At 41.7% G+C, this 20,734-nt stretch overlaps 1 protein-coding gene across 1 annotated transcript in view; it reads right to left on the bottom strand.

Moving 5' to 3' along the window:
- Window positions 1-247: 247 nt before the first annotated feature.
- Window positions 248-20,734, bottom strand: part of LOC126195287 (uncharacterized) — a 710,394-nt gene continuing 689,907 nt past the window's right edge. Inside the window, exon 6 of the mRNA XM_049933835.1 lies at window positions 248-3,483. Coding sequence (XP_049789792.1) covers window positions 3,380-3,483 — 104 coding nt within the window. The 3' untranslated portion in view covers window positions 248-3,379. The remainder of the gene's footprint in view (window positions 3,484-20,734) is intronic.

Below are 20,734 nucleotides of genomic sequence, written 5' to 3'. Positions count from 1 at the left end.
AGGAACCTCCAAAATCTTTGTGATCTGTGATCTGTGTGTGCCAGTTATTGCAATATCGCCTGTTATACGAAAACTTGAAGTTACAGACGATTTTTTTCTTCTCTTCGTTAAGATGTACCGTATTTTTATGGGGAAAATATTTCTTCCGAGTACTACCGAAATGTGTTGTGATAGTATTTCAAACAAGCAGAGGTCAATAAATATAGTATTCGATTATATTATAATTTTGTTTCAACAACACGTTTATTTTCATTATTTCATTCACAGTTTTACACACAGAGACGATTCAAAAACATAATTATCTACAACTTGTACATCACAATAGTTTGTGCCACAATTGTGTCCAGTTTTATCTTCACGGGACTGCAACAAATACATTCATTTACGAATTTTATTTATGACACATCACGTTTATTAGTAACTTGTTCATCGAAAATTTTTCCCTAGCAGTAAATGCAGACTCAAAAATGAAAATTTAATAGGGTACTTTGCATTGGTCTCTTTACACTGTGAGAGCTATCATAAGGCCCACAATGTATGAATTATAATTTACAAAATTTGCGGATCAGGCGAGGTAGCGTGGACTAAATCTGCGTCGTAAGACGAGAAGAAGTAGGCCGATATTCGTTGCATTTCAATACGAACGACCCACTTAGATGTTAGAAAAGATTCAGTCATCGTTACACCAATTAGGCGGACAAAAATATAATTCTTTAAAAAAATACCTGATTTTGGCTTTCTTAGAACCAACGGAAGCATTTTTTGTGGGTATCCCAGTTTCAGCATATATGAAAATAGCGCTTCATTTGGATATTTTGCATGAATGTTTTGTTATTTTTTAAGCCAACTATAAGAATTAAAGTCATACCATTTGACACTTTGTGTTAGTCCCAAGCTAATGTTGCTAGTGGAAATATGACACAAATTTTTGTGCTGCTACATATTATATGTAACATCAAGATGAATTTTTTTATCAAAACAATCACCTTACCCTGACGAAGCAAATTTATATTTTCTATTAGAAATCTCTAACTACACAGGAAGACTGTTTTTACTGAAAGTCTTGACATACATGTTAGAGCATCCATACATCGATGACAGAATTGAAACTTGTATATAAAATGTGGGTTTACAGAAACGTGAAATAATTATCAATATGACAAGTGTAGCAATAGCTTTGGTTTACCAATTATTAAAGAATAAATGACATAGAATATGTATAATACATCCTAATATCACATATACTGTAAAATAACAATTCTTTCAGTAGCAATTGTAAATTCAAGAATGATTTCCTTTATAAAATATGTTAACGGAGATGGTTAAAAATGGATACATTCACAAGTGTGCTCTAAGCTGCCTCGACTTCCAGCACATGTAACACATATAGTATATCAGTAGTCAGCACGACTCTTGGACGAGCATTTCTTAATCTGCCACTTGTAAAGCACACACCTTTTCAAGAGTTATTTCACAAGTATGTGGATTCTGACTTACACTTAAAACACCCTTCAGCATTGGCCATTAATGACTCATACTAATAGTAGTATCAGCGACGACACGGCAATGACTCGGAGCAAATCATTATTGACACTCTTCAAGCTTTCAAACCTGTTCGATGCAAAGGACACACGGAAAATATTCCAATATCTGTAATTGATATAAGAGCAAACTCGAATTTTCTCGCAAAGTGGAATTTTGGGGTGTATATTGGGTCGACACAAAATGCTTTGATCATTCTAAGAATGGCACAAGTAAACAAGCGAGTTGGAATGGTGCAAGAAAAAACAGTTAAAGGAGATATGGATCAACTATTGAGTAGACACTGATAATACAACACGAAGATTTATGTAGAGATTGAAGTATACGATGAGAATAGAGTGTGACATAGAAACTCTTCATCCCTATTATTCCATAAACTGGACTACAACGAAGACAGCAGCGGCGACACAGACAAATAAGTCGTACTTTTATTCATGTGTTACAACGCTTCAGAAGATAAAAATATGCTTCGACATTAAAACTGTAACTCTCTGTTTCACTTCCCCACACTTCCATTAACTAAAATATCTTACTGTGTGAAACATTAAAATAATTATAGCTGCATCTTTTTTAAATATGAGGGCTTCAGTAAATGTTTGGTTTCCAGATCTGTATACCAAATAGCTAACAGTGGGGTGCAGTTAGTAATCTTTCCGCTTTATTTCTACTTTTTAAAATACGCACCAAAGTTTAGCTGGAAGAGCCCATATGCTGAGAACACCAGGTATCAGTCAACGGTAATGCTGATCCACTGGGTGAAGCGTTTATGCCAGTGTAATGGTGTTGAATCAATTATTGCTGGTGATTACGTGTTCTTAATAAATTAAAGAGTTTCATCTCTGGCACGGAATAACGAGCAAGAAACAATTATATATCTCCAAGTGCTCTTTGGTGTTAGTGAACTTGACTTCTCTTTCAAGCGCAGTTTACTTTTAGGAGAGTAATTTACATTAGTCTGTAATTAATGTTACAGCCTCATTTTAAAAATTGTCCTGAAATGGTTTATATTTTACGGAGCTGTAAGTCTTATATTCGTAAATTTTGAAAAAGTAATTCAGTATAAATATTTTTGTCAGGGCGTATTCTGTGCACCGTTTATGACTTGCAGATTGTTCTTGCTGCTGATAAAGTATGCCCTGCAGTAATTAGATGTAACTGTCCAGTCCTGCATTTTTACGTTGAAATTGACAAATGAACAACGCCTTATTTTAGCTGCTTTTAGACTTTTCAAGCTGTACAATGTATAAGTAAATCTATGAAATTATTTACAATAATTTATTGACAGAATCTGTGTGTTCCTAGCATTGAGCAATGTTGTGCGTAGCCACTGGCTTCTGTTACATACCGCTGGTCATAAAATGGTGTACCTGAGGAGAGATCTGCAGAAATTTTGTAGAGTAATTGTAGTTGTAATCAAGTCCAGAATATGTGTAATAATATGAAAGAGTAAAGGTGTTTTGCCGCCAGCCAAAGTGCGATATCATAGCAAGAGAAGAAATAAATAACACAATAATTTCCAAAGTGTTGCATTTAGCCGTCTTTTTTCCACTTTCGATCAGAATTTCCTACTGAACTCGTAAACTGAGCAAAAGACAGAAGACAACCATATGAAAAGTCATTCAAGCGGGAAACATTTAGAAACGACTTGGTCAACAGCGAGGGTGACTCCAAAAAAGCAAGCACACTTCTTCCCTGTTGTTCCCTCTTTCTCTCCCCTCCGACTAGTCGTGAGGGCTGCTGATTGGCTCGACACGGTCGCCGTCAGAAGCCTGAGGAGCTGTCGGTGTGGCTGTCTTGGCTCGGTGGGCGCAGCTGGCGGGCATCACGGCCAGTGACGTCATAGCAGCGCGCCGCACAGCAGCAGAGGCAGCAGCAGCTGCGACACAATCGGGGGATTCCCCCGGCAGGCAGAGCTCTCGGGCACCGGCACCACCACCTCAGCTGCGAACATGCAACAATTCTTATCAAAACGAACAAGAGGACTGCACGCATACACAAACAAGAAAAATAAAAAAAAAAAATAAAAAATGGTTCAAATGGCTCTGAGCACTATGGGACTTAACATCTGTGGTCATCAGTCCCCTATAACGTAGAACTTATTAAACCTAACTAACCTAAGGACATCACACACATCCATGCCCGAGGCAGGATTCGAACCTGCTACCGTAGCGGTCACGCGGTTCCAGACTGAAGCGCCTAGAACCGCACGGCTATATTGACCGGCAAGAAAAATACAGGTGGCATGTATTGGGTGTCCATAATTTGAGACCCAGTTTCAAAACGCTGTAGAAAGAGAACCACCGTGCAGGATGACATCAGATTCGATCAGGATTATATGACATGACACAGGGGGGAATGTCATGAAAAAATAATTACCTGTACAGGGTGATTTTTTCCAACATGTACAAACTCTAGGGATTGAGCGATGAGAGGATACGGAGCAAAAAAATGTTTGATGAACTTATGCTCAGAACTACATGGTTTCCATGCTAGAGACCATTTATTCAATCATACATTGTTACATAGACTGCGGTGTAATACGTGCTGTGCCATGCAGCCACAATTGCGGTATGTGCTGAAAATGGTTTCTAAGTGCCTCAAAACAAGCGTGTACGCACCGTAGCCAGGTATGTGTCACACGTTCACATCGGCCAGGCTGCATCCGAACAGTGTCAAAGGCAGCATGAATACGCTACTCCAGTGTCTCCACATCTGGAATGGGCTTTCCGTACACGATACTGTTGAGATATTGACTAGGGAAGACACGACTGATGTGATGGTGATGTTGGCTGGAGCATCATCATGTAGTTGCCACATAACCCTCCGAATCATCAATGGCACTTCTTCCAGCGTGGGAGGCAAAGTTATCTGCAAGTCATGCCTATAGTTCCGGCCTGTTAGGCGACGTGGGACGAAGATTGGTCCCAAAATAGGTCGCCAGTTATCCCGGTCCACACATTTCGGCTACACCGGTGGTGATGATTCGCTGTCACAGTACTGTGGGGGTTCTGCTTACTATCCCATAGATGACTGTTATGACTGCCTATATGCCTCTGTACGAGCCCTAATCTCTCTTATCTTTGTGGTTTTTCCACGAAATGTAAGTTGGCGACAGTGAAATTGTACTGCAGTCAGCCTTGAATCCTGGTTCTCTAAATTTCCTCAGTACCGATTCACGAAAAGAACGCCTCCTTTCCTCTAGAGACTCCCACCAGAGTTCCTGAAGCATTTCCGTAACACTCGCGTGATGATCAAACCTACTAGTAACAAATCTAGCAGCCCGCCTCTAAATTGCTTCTATGTCCTCCCTCAATCCGACCTGATAGGGATCCCAAACGCTCGAGCAGTACTCAAGAATAGGAATCGTGGTTGCCTGGTAAAGAAATCAGTGACAAAATTGCTCCCGATGTGAAACTCCGTCGCTCGTAATCCCTGCACACGCTGTGTGTGATGAGGATAGTGACAATTGTCATAGAGAATGTTCCACGCCATCGTCTGTTTTACCCTGTACTGACGGGCCAACTACCTGTTACTGACACGGCGTTAAGGGGCTCCGGAACGCCCTATACTTGCAATGTTAAAATAACGCTTATAAATTACATCTTTCCTCACAAAGTATTTGAGGTAGGAAGTTGAACTTTTTACAGATTATTTATTGGAATATGGGCTAAAACTTAACACAGGGATTTTACAAAATTTTAGTTCAGTTATTAAAGATGATTTTTTTTCAATTGTAATGAAAATTCACAACATTTTTTTTGCAATTTTTATTTATATATTCAAAAATATACAGTTTTTTGGAAAAAGGCTGTGTTAAATTATGCAGAAGGTACTGTGTAACATTTACTGAAAGTTTGAAACAAATATGTTTGGAAGATCCTTAGAAAACATGTAATTAGTATGAGAAAATAAAAGTTTTGGGAATCGAGCGACAAAGATTGGATTAACTTTTAGTGCATTCCAGGTCCATAGGATGGATTATCTTCATCCTCTGCAAACTCCTCCTCCAGCTTCCTCTTGTTCCTCCTCCTGTTTACTCTTGCTTGTATTTCTAGACTCTTTACAGCCCTGTCTCCAGCCGGAAGGCGTTTCTTGTCTAAAGCAAGCATCGCTCGTACCATGTTAGAACCTATCTTCATTCCCATATTTCTAAATACCTTGCACCTTACAATGTTGCCATCATTGAAAGTCGCAACAGCATCATACACACCAAAGTGAAGTGTTTCTATTCCAACAAATACAGTCTTGGGGATTCTCGACCATATAACACTATTTACACTTTCATTGGGGTTTTGAGTTTTTCCGTGAATACACTTTTTGAGAACCGACATATCAAATATTTCATTCACATCCGATTCGCCGATAAAACATTCATAGTTTTCACTCATTGAACCAAGCTTCTTCTGTGAAGTATTTTCTTTCCCACTTTGACTGCTATGGGCAGGTGTACTTGAGAAGTTAGGTTCACTCACTTGGTTATCGTCTTTATTGTTTACAGTAATAACACATACCTTTGGCTTTCCAACATTTCTCCTTTTCTTAAAAGCCTTCAGAGGATTTCTAATAACTTTACTTTTACTCATTATTATACTTCAAAAAAACAGAGACTCAAGAAACAGAATTAATTACGAATATTTTCGAGAGAACGACAGAGTAAATAAACATAAAACAATCGACAATCACACCAGCGATATATATTGAACCATCACAGGTTAGCCACAACACATACTTTATCTCACATCACTAAAATGTACCTGATGAACACGGACGTTAATGGCTGGCTGGCTCTGAGCACTATGGGACTCAACTGCTGAGGTCATAAGTCCCCTAGAACTTAGAACTACTTAAACCTAACTAACCTAAGGACAACACACACATCCATGCCCGAGGCAGGATTCGAACCTGCGACCGTAGCGGTCGCGCGGTTCCAGACTGTAGCGCCAGAACCGCTCGGCCACCATGGGCCAGCACGGACGTTAATAATAACACCATTTGACAGCAGTTTAACAGCGGCACAGTGGGTCACGCCCATGTAGAACACATTTCAAAAAAAAAATTAAAAATAGTTGTAGTCTTCGGAATTGAATAAATTATATATCTATTAAAAGGTAATAGTCTGCAGATTCAGAAAACGCAAAAAAGTAAAAATTGAACTTTTCATGATTTTGAGCCTTTCCGGAGCCCCTTACCATCCATAGTTTTACATTTTCCGCCAAGTCTGGTGTCCAATCATTTCGGTTACGTCCTTCATACTTTCCTGCTTCCTGAAAAGTACCCTGTCTCAGACAAACGTCGAAACACTTTTGCAAGTACTGAATGCTGTGATTGTTGTCTCCTGATACAACCATGCTGCCCGCCGCTTGTTGCCATTTGTCTGTGCGTTAAGTAATCACTATGTCGGCGAGCTCTACATTCGGATACGGTAGCATTATTTGCAACGCTATATCACGTCCACTACAAGGTGAATCAGCAACAGAAGTGAATCGGACACAACTTCACCAATTACTATTGCAGGAGAGGGATCTACGGTTCGACGTATGAGGAACAGTACCATCCTCTGGGAGGAAACCATGCATACTGTAACTGTGACTGCATGGTACAGAGCATATTAGACCGCAGTCTCTGTAAGAATGTATGATTGAATAAATGGTCTCTAGAATGGAATTCATGCATTTTCGGACATAAGTTTATGTTTTTCGTTCCGTGTCTTCTCATCGATCGATCCTAGAGTTTGTACACAGTGGAAAAAAATCACCCTGTAGATGGCGCTGTAACCGGGGTCGGCTACAAATCACAGATAAATCGCAATATGACGATTTGGGTATGGTTGCACGTATCATCAATACTGTCCACTGTACATGACTGGACAAGTTCGGCAGTTAACAGTTGTGGCACTGTTATTTAGGTGACACCAACCACCACTGCAAGGTCGTACCACATGGGATGGGAAAAATATTTTTAATTGTCATGAGGCCAAAACCCGCATAAAAAGCGGAATGACAGCTGTTTTCAATTGTCATGGGCCAAAAATCTCGTAAAAAGCAAAATGATATCGGTTTCCAGTTGTCGTGAGGCGGCCGTAAGACGTGTTCAACATGCTATCCACCGTTTCCTGGCGTAATTTGAAATGAAGAAACATCATGTTCCACAACAGATCAGGGTGTCTCGGAAGTCACATTCAGAATGCGTTGCGCAATGGAGTGCCTTCAGTTTAGCTACGTTCGTAATTGGAGCACTGACCACAACACCCTTCATATAACCCCACAGCCAGAAACACACGGATTGAGGTCAAGTGATCTGGATGGCCAAGCTATAGGGAAATGACAGCTGATAATTCTGGCACTTCCAAAATGGCTCTGCAGCAGCCGCTTCCGTGGCTGTGCAATGTGCGAAGGAGCGGCTTGTTACATAAAAGTGTTCCTGCCCATACAATGTTGAAGGGTTGAAATGACGTTGGTGCGCCAAATACTCTCTTAGCGTTTACCAGTGATGGCACCTGTAGGAGGACCTGCAGGGCTCACCTCCTCGAAAAACACGGTCCTACGATAAACGATGCCGTCCACCCGTACCACACGGTAATCTTTGCAGTACGAAGTGCAACAGACTGATGTGCATGCGAATTTCACACTGCCAATGTTCTACAGTTCTGCATATTGACATGTCCTTGGAGGTAGAGATGGGCTTCCTCTGCCCACAGAATGTGTCACAGCCATTCATTGTCCACTTACACGAGTACAAGAAATTCCTGAGCGAAAGTTTATCTTGTTGGAACGTGAACAGGAAGCAACTCCTGAATATGGGTACGGATAGCAATATACACTCCTGGAAATTGAAATAAGAACACCGTGAATTCATTGTCCCAGGAAGGGGAAACTTTATTGACACATTCCTGGGGTCAGATACATCACATGATCACACTGACAGAACCACAGGCACATAGACACAGGCAACAGAGCATGCACAATGTCGGCAATAGTACAGTGTATATCCACCTTTCGCAGCAATGCAGGCTGCTATTCTCCAATGGAGACGATCGTAGATATGCTGGATGTAGTCCTGTGGAACGGCTTGCCATGCCATTTCCACCTGGCGCCTCAGTTGGACCAGCGTTCGTGCTGGACGTGCAGACCGCGTGAGACGACGCTTCATCCAGTCCCAAACATGCTCAATGGGGGACAGATCCGGAGATCTTGCTGGCCAGGGTAGTTGACTTACACCTTCTAGAGCACGTTGGGTGGCACGGGATACATGCGGACGTGCATTGTCCTGTTGGAACAGCAAGTTCCCTTGCCGGTCTAGGAATGGTAGAACGATGGGTTCGATGACGGTTTGGATGTACCGTGCACTATTCAGTGTCCCCTCGATGATCACCAGTGGTGTACGGCCAGTGTAGGAGATCGCTCCCCACACCATGATGCCGGGTGTTGGCCCTGTGTGCCTCGGTCGTATGCAGTCCTGATTGTGGCGCTCACCTGCACGGCGCCAAACACGCATACGACCATCATTGGCACCAAGGCAGAAGCGACTCTCATCGCTGAAGACGACACGTCTCCATTCGTCCCTCCATTCACGCCTGTCGCGACACCACTGGAGGCGGGCTGCACGATGTTGGGGCGTGAGCGGAAGACGGCCTAACGGTGTGCGGGACCGTAGCCCAGCTTCATGGAGACGGTTGCGAATGGTCGTCGCCGATACCCCAGGAGCAACAGTGTCCCTAATTTGCTGGGAAGTGGCGGTGCGGTCCCCTACGGCACTGCGTAGGATCCTACGGTCTTGGCATGCATCCGTGCGTCGCTGCGGTCCGGTCCCAGGTCGACGGGCACGTGCACCTTCCGCCGACCAATGGCGACAACATCGATGTACTGTGGAGACCTCACGCCCCACGTGTTGAGCAATTCGGCGGTACGTCCACCCGGCCTCCCGCATGCCCACTATACGCCCTCGCTCAAAGTCCGTCAACTGCACATACGGTTCACGTCCACGCTGTCGCGGCATGCTACCAGTGTTAAAGACTGCGATGGAGCTCCGTATGCCACGGCAAACTGGCTGACACTGACGGCGGCGGTGCACAAATGCTGCGCAGCTAGCGCCATTCGACGGCCAACACCGCGGTTCCTGGTGTGTCCGCTGTGCCGTGCGTGTGATCATTGCTTGTACAGCCCTGTCGCAGCGTCCGGAGCAAGTATGGTGGGTCTGACACACCGGTGTCAATGTGTTCTTTTTTCCATTTCCAGGTGTGTAGTATGTTTGATAGGATTTCATGCATCGTGGTGACAAGCAAGTCCCGATTCGGGTGATTCCCAGTGTCTTGCATGTTTGTATATCATTGCTCGACGCCTCCTACAAAACTGTGGCCACATCTTCGACAAGTGCTTTCCTCCTCCTGCCACAATGCGCTTCTAAAGAAACAATCTCATCGAATTCAGTTACCATTTTCACGAGACCCTTAGCAGACATAGGACCAATGGCTTTTTACATACACTTGAACGTCGGAACCTCTGCAGGGCTACTAGCGGGCAGTCACCGTTCTTAGCTTTGCCAACAGCGCGCGATCCATCATCGAGACAGGTGCACTAGGCATCTCAGACGCAAAATGAACAACAGCGGTGTGTTTGTGTGACATGACTTTTCCGTCTGTGGCAACAGTATGCTGTTCAAATATGACGTTATTGCGAGGAGTGGTCTCTTATTAAAGCGTTTTGGATCTGGAGCTTTAATTATGTAACCTTCTTCTTTCTACGAGGATACTGGAACACATACCGCACAGCAACGCTATGAACTACCTCGAAGAAAACTATCTCTTGACACATAAACACCGAGGACTCAGTAAATGTTTTTTTTTAACTCAACTGGCACTTCTTTCACAAGACATAGGGGATTTTATGTTAATTCCAAATTTCTAGATTTCCAGAAGGCTTTTAACCCCTGTCTTCAAAACCAGCGTCTAATCAAATTGCGTCCCTGTAGAACATCATCTCATCTGTACGACTAGATTATAGTTTCCTATCGGAAAGGTCAGAGTTCATAGTAATTACCGGGAACTGAAACCAGAGTTATATCTGTGGCTCCCCAAGTAAGTTCGACTGGGCCTCTGCAGTTTATTAATCTATATATCTTTAAAAGATAATGGTTCAAATGGCTCTGAGCACTATGGGACTCAACATCTTAGGTCATAAGTCCCCTAGAACTTAGAACTACTTAAACCTAACTAACCTAAGGACATCACACACACCCATGCCCGAGGCAGGATTCGAACCTGCGACCGTAGCAGTCCCGCGGTTCCGGACTGCAGCGCCAGAACCGCTAGACCACCGCGGCCGGCTTTAAAAGATAATCTCAGGTATGTAAACTTCAATGACAGTCAAGTTTTGTCTCTCTTCTTTGACGGTTAAAATTTTAAAACTTCCATTTACATAACTACATCGTATAACTCCGTTTTACAATCTCTTATGTACGTAAATGGCAACCTCTTTGCATGTTCTCTCCTGAGGAGGAAAAGAAAGAGGAGGCTATGGATTTCTAAGCCAAACTGCAATTAGTTTTGGGCCCGTATAACAATAAACTTCTAATATTACTGGCAGGAATTTAAACGCATGGCTGGGAAACAAACCTAACACAAAGATTGTAGGAACGGTGGGAGAAAATGTAAGTATCAACGGAAGATTGCTAAGAAATATCATATTTTTATTACACCGAAGATAACAGAAGACACTACCATAAATACATATGATTAGCTAGAAAACAGCAAGGCAAGGTGAAGGACAAAAGAGTGCACAGAGGGTATGGCATGTTCTATCCGAGTGAGGGAAGGAATGAAGTGCCGATGGATTTCTATGCCAAATTGCAATCAGTTATGGAAAAATATAACAACAAACATCTAATAATACTGACAGGTTCTTTAAACGCATTGACAAGAAATAAATCTAACCCAAGGACTGCAAGAACGATGGGCGAAACCAGTCATTAATAACAATGAAAGATTGCTTAGAAATTCAGTTTTTTTAATAATTTAAGATAGCTAAAAAGATATCCATGAATACAAATGGTCAGATCGACACACTAATGACTGAATTATCGTAAACGAATAATAGGAAGTCAAGGTGAGGAAGAAAAGAGTACACAGAAGTTAGTGCATACGTCCTAACCATTTCCTATCTCAAAAAGATATACACAAAAAACGGAGAAAGAGCAAAATGTTGACAAAAGGAAAGATGAAAGAGGGAAACTACGCAGTATATCGACTAAATGAACGTAGCATACGTGGTCTCTGTAAGGGGATTCTTAATCAATAAACTGAGCAAGAAGAACAATCGGAAGAAATAGAGAAAGACTGGAAACATAAAGGAAATGCAGTTAAGAAAGCTGCTAAAGAGGCCACAGGAACAAGAGAAAAGTATAGAATGTAGAAAGCGTTAAAATTTGGATCTTGTAATTAGATAACGTTATAAAAACACAAGAGGCTTATCTTAATTATCTCAATGAACCAATGGAGGAGAATCATTATATATATGAATAAGAGGGGAGTTCAGCATGTTCCTGAGTAAAATGGGTACATCAAGAATCTTGGAACAGGTTTATAAGCCTAATACAAGGCCATATTCAGAGAAGGCATGTAATAGGTTATCAAACAGTGAAAATGTTCAGAAAGAAAAATAAGTTGCTCAAATAAGTAATAACCAACGAGTAAAAGGGATAGAACATTAAAAGAATTTGTGGTGTAAAGAAATGTGGTCCACAGCGAGTAAAGAGGATGACATTCAAATCGCACGTGTAGATGACTTATGTGTAGATGAGCTAAGAGAAGGCCTTAACTCTATAGAGAATACAAAAGGTACTGGTAGGAATAGCATAAAACTGAACTGCAAAAACAAGGAGAGAGTGTACGATATAAGAGAATCCTACATTTGTTTAAGATTTTCTGGAGAAATAGAGCAGTTTCAGATTCATAGTCACAAGCAAATATAATATCACTATTCAGAAAAGGAAACTTTAGTAACTGCGAAAAGTGTAGGAGAATTAGCTTACTAGACTCCGCACACTAAGTTTACGTAAGAATAGCAAAGAAGAGATTGAAGGTTATGGCTGAGAGTTTATTAGGCGAAGAAGAAATGGGGGTTCGGAGGGGCAGATCGACAAGACATGGGAAAAGTATAATTAAACAAATAAAGAAAGACAGAATGTAATGGGGAACCCATTTGATACATATTGATTTCTCTAAGGCTTTCGAAATTGTTGGTATAGAGAAATGCTGGAGAATAATAGGGTAAAAGGGGTACCCACGACATCTAATAAACGTTTAAAGAGTATGTACAAACACACAACTGTCAGTTTAGGTATAAATGGTACTCTAACACAGCCCATAGCCATAAACAAAGGAGATAAAGAAGGGTGGCAGAGATTTTTGGAAATTTGTGGTATGTTTCTATGAGACCAAACAGCTGAGGTCATCGGCCCTAGGCTTATACACGACTTAATCCAACTTAAACTAACTTACGCTAAGGACAACACACACATGCATGCCCAAGGGAGGACTCGAACATCCGACGGAGGGAGCCGCGCGAACCGTGGCAAGGCGCCTTGACCTCGCGGCTACCGCCCACTGCAGGTGGCAGAGTTCCCGCCACTTTTTAAATTGTATTGAGATGAAGAAATTCGGAAATGGAAGAAGATTTTTAACGGAACAATGAAAATGAACAACTGCTCGCTTGAATTTCCTTTTACATGCAGACGACGCCATACTGCTGCCGGAGAATGAAGGTGACCTACACAGAGGAATTTGAGAAAATAAGGCAATATTATGGGTTTTTAACGGAAAACAGGTTGAACGAACACATTTCTGTCGTTAATAATAGGATAATACAACAGCTCAAACACTTTAGGTATTCAAGTTGCGACGTCACTTGTGAATGCGACGAAAACACACAAGCGAAGTTAGAAAAGTTTGAGAATGTATATTTTTTGTGTATGTGTGTTGTGTTGCGCGCGTGCGCACCTGTGTGTGTGTGTGTGTGTGTAAAATAAAAAGATACCCGAAAGTAATACGCGGGAAGAAACAAGGCTCAAATTGCTGTCTCAATGCTTCTTTACGGAAGTGAGTTGTGGGTTATAAGTAAATGCAAAGACATTCTCATACTAGCAACAGAGATGAGATATCTAAGAGCAGTAGATGGATGCATAAGAGCAGCTCGATTTAGAAATTTGGATGTTTTGGAATAAAATAGTATATTTAATACCCTTATCAATGAAACTGGAATAAATAACTGGAAAGAATGAACGGAGAAAGATTACGACTCCAGATAAGATTTAAGCCATTTTGAATAAGAAGTCAAGGAAGACTGAGGAACCGATGGATATTGGTTCAAATGGCTCGGAGCACTACGGGACTTAACATCTGAGGACATCAGTCCCCCGATGGATACTCTAAAATGCAAAATAAAACTAAGCCCTAATTCTTGAATTGAGGATCATGATGAGACATTAGACGAGCTATTTTAAATAGTCCGCAGATGATGTAGTCTTTTAATGTCCAGTAAAAGTATCCGAAGATTTACACCAGATAACCGCATTTTGCGAAAATCGGCAATCAATCCTCAACAATAAAAAGTGTGAGTTCTTCAACATGAGTACTAAAGATAATTTACTAAAGAACTGTCTACAATACGCTTATCCGTCCTGTTATGCAGTAGTGCTGTGTAGCATTGCAACCTTATCAGATGGGATTGGGAGGATACTGAAAAATTCAAAGGATATATTGTTTTGTGTTATCACGAACTAAGGAAGACTGTGTGACGGATATCACAAGCACAGCGGAGTGGCTGTCGTTAAAACAAAGTTTGTTTTTCGTTGCGGCGAGACTTTTTCATGTAATTGAAATCACCAGTTTTCTCCTCCTAATGCCCAAACGTTTTGTCAACTACCATGTAGATAGGGAGACGTGACCATTGTAATACATTAAGAGAAATCGGAGCTCACACAGGAAAATCGATCACTTTTTCCCACTCGCTGTTTGAGAGTATAACAGTAGAGAAATGTTTATCTGGACCTCTTCCCAAACACACCACTGAATTACAGAATAATCGAGTAAATATACATAGATGTAGGTATTTAATTGTGTGTATCACCTTGCAAGGCAAATCAGAAGATCGAGTCAAGATGGCAGCACAGTCGTGGATATGTCCTCCAAGTAGATGAGGGAGGAAGTAACAATGGATATTGCAGTTTTCTTTAAATTAGACTGCTTTCACACGCTAAACATCTGTAGTCCACTTTTCTACAAGGGTAATCCCAAAAGTAGAGGTCTCCTATTTTTTTTATAAGTACATGGACCTGTTTATTTCTACAACGGCCTACATCAGTTTACAGCTTGAACATTTAGCTACCAACATTTCTGTCGATGCATTTTTGTAGACGCCGTGGCACTTTTTGTATGCCCATGTCATACCAGCTCGCCGCCATACTATTTTGAAAGTTATGAACCTCTTCTTTCACCTCGTCGTCGGAGCTGAGTCGCTGGGACCACAATTAACGCTGACAGGTACTGTGAGAAGCTGAGAAAACTCAAACGGGCAATTCAGAACAGGAGAAGAGGAATGTTGAGCCATGGCGTACAAATTCATCATGACAACGCTCGCCCACACATCGCTCGGCAAACCGTTGCTCTCCTGCAACAGTTTCAGTGGAACATAATCACCCACCCACCCTATAGTCCTGACTTGGCGCCCAGTGACTATAACCTGTTCCCTAGGTTAAAAGAACATTTGGCCAGAAGGCGATTCAGATCCGACGACGAGGTGAAAGAAGAGTTTCATAACTTTCTGAACAGCATGGCGGCGAGCTGGTATGACATGGGCGTACTAAAACTGCCACAGCGTCCACAAAAATGCATCGACAGAAATGGTGATTATGTCGAAAAATAGCTAAATGTTCAAGCTGTAAACTGATGTAAACCATTGTAGAAATAAACAGGTCTATGTACTTATAAAAAAAAATCGGTAGCGTTCTCGCTTCCCACGCCCGGGTTCCCGGGTTCGACTCCCGGCGGGGTCAGGGATTTTCTCTGCCTCGTGATGGCTGGGTGTTGTGTGCTGTCCTTAGGTTAGTTAGGTTTAAGTAGTTCTAAGTTCTAGGGGACTTATGACCACAGCAGTTGAGTCCCATAGTACTCAGAGCCATTTGAACCATTTTTATAAAAAAATAGGAGGCCTTACTTTTGGGATTACCCTCGTACACAGCACAACAGTTAAACTCTGAGCGCTACTTGTGTTTCACAATATTTCTCGCGCCCTATGACTGTGCCAAAATCGATCCAAATTTTTGTTTGAAGCTGAATCACACTCTTTCGTTTTGGTGATTGTGGCTCTGCTTCGTAGCATGGACTTCACGAGCCATCAAAAGAGTAGGACAGTCTTATTGATCCATGGTTGATTGTGAGGCGCGTCGATACCGTATCAGAAGTGTTACCACATGATTCTGTTAGTTGCCGCCATCAGGCTCGGTGGACTATACGTTTCCTTGAGAGATCACCTCCAATTCTGTATGCCATCTGCTCTTTTCTGCCATTACCCAGTAGTCGTACACGTTGTAGATCTTCCGGAACATGTTTGGCCATCGGTTTTCTGGCATGCTGTATGATTTGGATTCTGTGTATCAATACAACCATTATGTTTGGCTCATTGCACAAGATGTAGAGCTCAATGTTGTGACGGATTCTCCACTGCCCGCTTCCTGCAACGGTGAATCTGTAGATTTTACCAGCATTTCTTTCAAACACCGACAGGTTCTGTTTTGTTTTGTGCAGAACAATTTATCAGATAAATGTATATAGATTATCTTAAAATTTGTTGACAAACATCTCCTACTGTGGACAGAATATACTGCAACCTCGTCTGCATTTGGACTTGCTATCCGAAACAGCACCCAGATATTTGATTTCTCAAATGTCGTCGTATTGTCCACCTAGAATCTGGAAATGTGCAATTAAACCACGGGACCTATTTTTCTCTTTGTTTAATTTCCGTTATCTTCTTCTCTGTTGACCTGGAGTCATTTTCAGCTGAGACAGGGTGCGCGTGTCAAGAATATTTCAGTCCATGTAAACGTACGCCTTACCAGAACATTCTGCAGGGGCGGGGGCTCGTCGACAAGCGGAATGGATGTCCTGGTACTGTATGAGGCGCACACATAGCCTCAAAGCGGCGTGTACCAACACAGGCAATATTGCAAAGCATGTCTTCGTGAGCCCACGAAAAGCTCTGCGCTCATTGAAATGTGGTGAGCTATGGTGCAGACGTAGGGAATCGTCTTCTGTACTCGATAGGAAGGATATGTTTCTCGGTGGTATACATGCACCTCGATTCTAGTCGTCCAGCATTAAGTGGCGAATGATTTGAAGCACACTGGCCGATCTGTACAATGTTTCAATCCACAACAGTTTACGTTGGCCATTAAAATGGGAACGCCGTGAGAACGGGGTGCGAAAAGTGTTAAAATGCCTAGAAGTATACTACATGCTTTGTTTTGGAAATGGTTAGCATTTCAGTGAATCTGAAGAAAGTTGGTAATACCGTCAAAATTACCTGTGTACGGAAATTTTCTAAATCAGAAATCCTATTTCAGTGTTCCTTGTTTGCGATAAAACGGTGTTATGTCTCTTGAAAGTTTACCACCATGTACGATATTGTAGTATCTGTGTTGTTCCAAAGTGCGGTGCAATTTTCTTTCTCACATACATGCATGTCTTAGGGAACAGGCACAGCGGAAACTGCAAACGTTATTTAAAAAATGAAATGCATTCGCTATTATGATTATCAGCAACCCCAACTGTATAACGAAATGACGTAGGCTATATATTAATTTTGTCAGTTACTAAGCTGTAACACCATAACGCAGTTATTTTATGACCGTCGTTCAATTACACTGACCACGAACGATGAAAACTTGTTTTTAATAATGTATGGATGTTGCCATCTCAAGAAAGACTTTAACGGTGTGTAGCCGTAATGACACCTACACCAACAATGAACGTTTTGTTATCTGAACATGGCTAGGTTGTTAGCCGAAAGTAGTGATCTGTCCAAATGAAGAAGATTTCGTATGCGGTCTTGAGTCATGAGTTTTCAATCCATATATATATATATATATATATATATATATATATATATATATATATATATATATATATATATATATCAAAATTTACAAAATATCGCATGTCTCCTGGTTGACTATGTCATCAAACTTTGCTCGCAATATTTGTTGCTTGTCTTGGTGGGGTCCAACATCTCTCATGCGAATACGGAATTGATGTGTCCAAGAGGACCGTACTCACCTCCATTCAAGATCTTAACGGCTCCACGCGCCTAGCGACTGAGAGGACAGATTTTCATCTCGTACCTTGAGTCAGGAAATGGGCTTGTTGGTGGCAAGACAAACAAACAGCAGGTAGTTATCTACGAAAACTCTAAAGCATCGGAATTAAAGTTGCCAATAGTTTATTCATATAAGCAGTAGTTTCAGACAACAATTTCGATCGATTTGGCACTGTCATAGGGCGCGAGAAGTATTGTGAAATACAAGTAGCGCTCAGAGTTTAACTGTTGTGCTGTGTACGAGGGCAATCCCAAAAGTAAGGCCTCCTATTTTTTATAAGTACATAGACCTGTTTATTTCTACAATCGTTTAAATCAGTTTACAGCTTGAACATTTAACTATTTTTCGACATACGGACATAATTCATTTTGTAATATAGACATTTGTAAAATAATAAATCAGACCTCCAAAGTAATATCTATTACATGTACTTTCAACAAATAAGAAAGGGGCTTTTGATTCAACCATGAAAGTTCTGTTGCAAGCAACTGTAAACAATGCTTGTTATTTGTACAAGTATAGAAAGTCATTCCACATCCCATTATCTCTCTCTCTCTCTCTCATTTGTTCTCGTATTACGCACATATAAATGAAGAAAAAAGGCTCCGAGAATGTAGTGCTCAAAAATTTACCAAACACAACAACAGGTGTATGGCAATAAAACATAAGCTCTGCACGTACAGCTGCGTTGCTCTTACTGTGTTTTCCTATGAAAAACAACTTTTGTTTGGAAGGATCTCCAACGCACTAACAATCTGTAGGTATCAACGAATAGTTCTGAACACAAAGGGAAAACTGAAGAGTCTGGTGCCAGTTTCACATAGGTACACATATGATGTACTAACTCCCTGATGGGATCACTTGGACAATTAAAGGTTTAGATAAGACATAATCGGAAAAGACCGCAGACGTACGTTGATTTCCCTTGCGATGAGATGTGATAGCCTCTACATCTATAATAGTAGGCAGTATGCAGTTAGCTGCGACGATTCTCAAAGAACTAATCCTTAACCGTAAATCCACTTAAAGACCAACCTACTTGTTCTCGCACCAGAGGGACAACCATCGTCCCACAGGTAGCTCTAGGTCGCCCCATTAATCTCTCGGGATTACCTACTGCGGCATTTATCAGAGCTAATCCTCCACCCCTCTAGCAGCCCATTCCAGCGTTGTTTGCATCTAGTATCCTCATCAAAGTACGCACAGCTCTGCACCATCTCATGCTAGAGTTACTCTTGATGCAATTAGCTACACGCTAAGCAAACAACTACGCCGCTCTTTTAATTTCGTTTAAGTAACCTAGTAAAACTGGATTGCTGGTAGTTTAAATACGACATTTGTATTCAATTTGCGGAAGAGGCGTCAAATTACTGAAAACGCACAATATATTTTGTATGTATTACCTCCTCTGGATGTTAACTTGGAGTAAACTAACACTACTGCTACATTACATTGAATACTGAAGTAATGAGCAATACAGTATACCACCATTTTGTCTAATAATATGGACTTAAAGAGTTGCAATATTCACATTAACTTATAAAAAAAATTGAACGGTGAAACACAATACTTTATTACGAACAGACAGCATGATATTCCATAAGATTTCGGGATTGCAGCCGGATCTCATCGACTTCTTTCCACGATACTTCGGCTGCCAACCTTCAGGCGAGTGTTTGACACTGGAGATTGCTAGTGCAAGTCGCTCTATTTATACTTAAAAGTGCCGCAGGCGCGCATGCGCAAGTTACCGTAGCATGCGCGCCACCTGTCGATTCCAAGGCCCTCTACAATATTACTGCATCTATGGAGCGCCAACGAATGCATGAAAAAAGTAAAACATGCACACAGATGTGTCCAAAACAATAAAAGGAAAATTTCAATATTAAATTTAAAATTACTTGTCGCTCGCGCTACGGTCGCAGGTTCGAATCCTGCCTCGGGCATGGATGTTTGTGATGTCCTTAGTTTAGTTAGGTTTAACTAGTTCTAAGTTCTAGGGGACTAATGACCTCAGCAGTTGAGTCCCATAGTGCTCAGAGCCATTTGAACCATTTTACTTGTCGCTCGACATGTCGGAAGCCATAAAAAGTTTTCTTTTGGTTGAAATTAAAGAAATCAACGGGTCCCAGGCCTTATTCAATAAAAAGCCGCCATCACGATTAATGAGATTTTCCGCTAAACGTATTTCGACGGATTCCGTCACAACTGAATCCCAGAATGATCTCGATGGGGCCAAGATTTTCGTGGCCGAATAATCCATAGTATATCCTGTGGATATACGATGTTCGGCTATGGCCGACTTACTGGGCTGTAAAAGGCGAGTGTGGCGCTCATGTTCAACGCAGCGGTCGTGTACTGTGCGTGTGGTTTGACCAATGTAGGCTTTCCCATTCTGCACATCAGGTCAGTACTGCTTTAAGGAGGAAAAATCGTGATCACCCACAAGATCAAGAGGATAAGGAGGTGTTTAAGTCCAGAGCATTTCTCCCATATGTCGGGAACATTTCATCGAAAGTAGGCAGAATTTTAAAGAAACATCGTGTGAAAGCAATCTTCCGGCCACCCACAAAGACTCGTGCTCTTCTGGGCTCAGCCAAGGATGATCTGGGATTACGGAAGGCTGGAATTTATAAAATACCTTGTGAGTGTGGGAAAGCCTACATTGGTCAAACCACACGCACAGTACACGACCGCTGCGTTGAACATGAGCGCCACACTCGCCTTTTACAGCCCAGTAAGTCGGCCATAGCCGAACGTTGTATATCCACAGGACATACTATAGATTATTCGGCCACGAAAATCTTGGCCCCATCGAGATCCC

This window comes from Schistocerca nitens, chromosome 7 (assembly GCF_023898315.1).
Source record: "Schistocerca nitens isolate TAMUIC-IGC-003100 chromosome 7, iqSchNite1.1, whole genome shotgun sequence".
NCBI classification, from domain to species: domain Eukaryota; kingdom Metazoa; phylum Arthropoda; class Insecta; order Orthoptera; family Acrididae; genus Schistocerca; species Schistocerca nitens.
The sequence above is the reverse complement of the archived record's forward strand: the minus strand, read 5'-3'. Positions and strand labels throughout refer to the sequence as shown.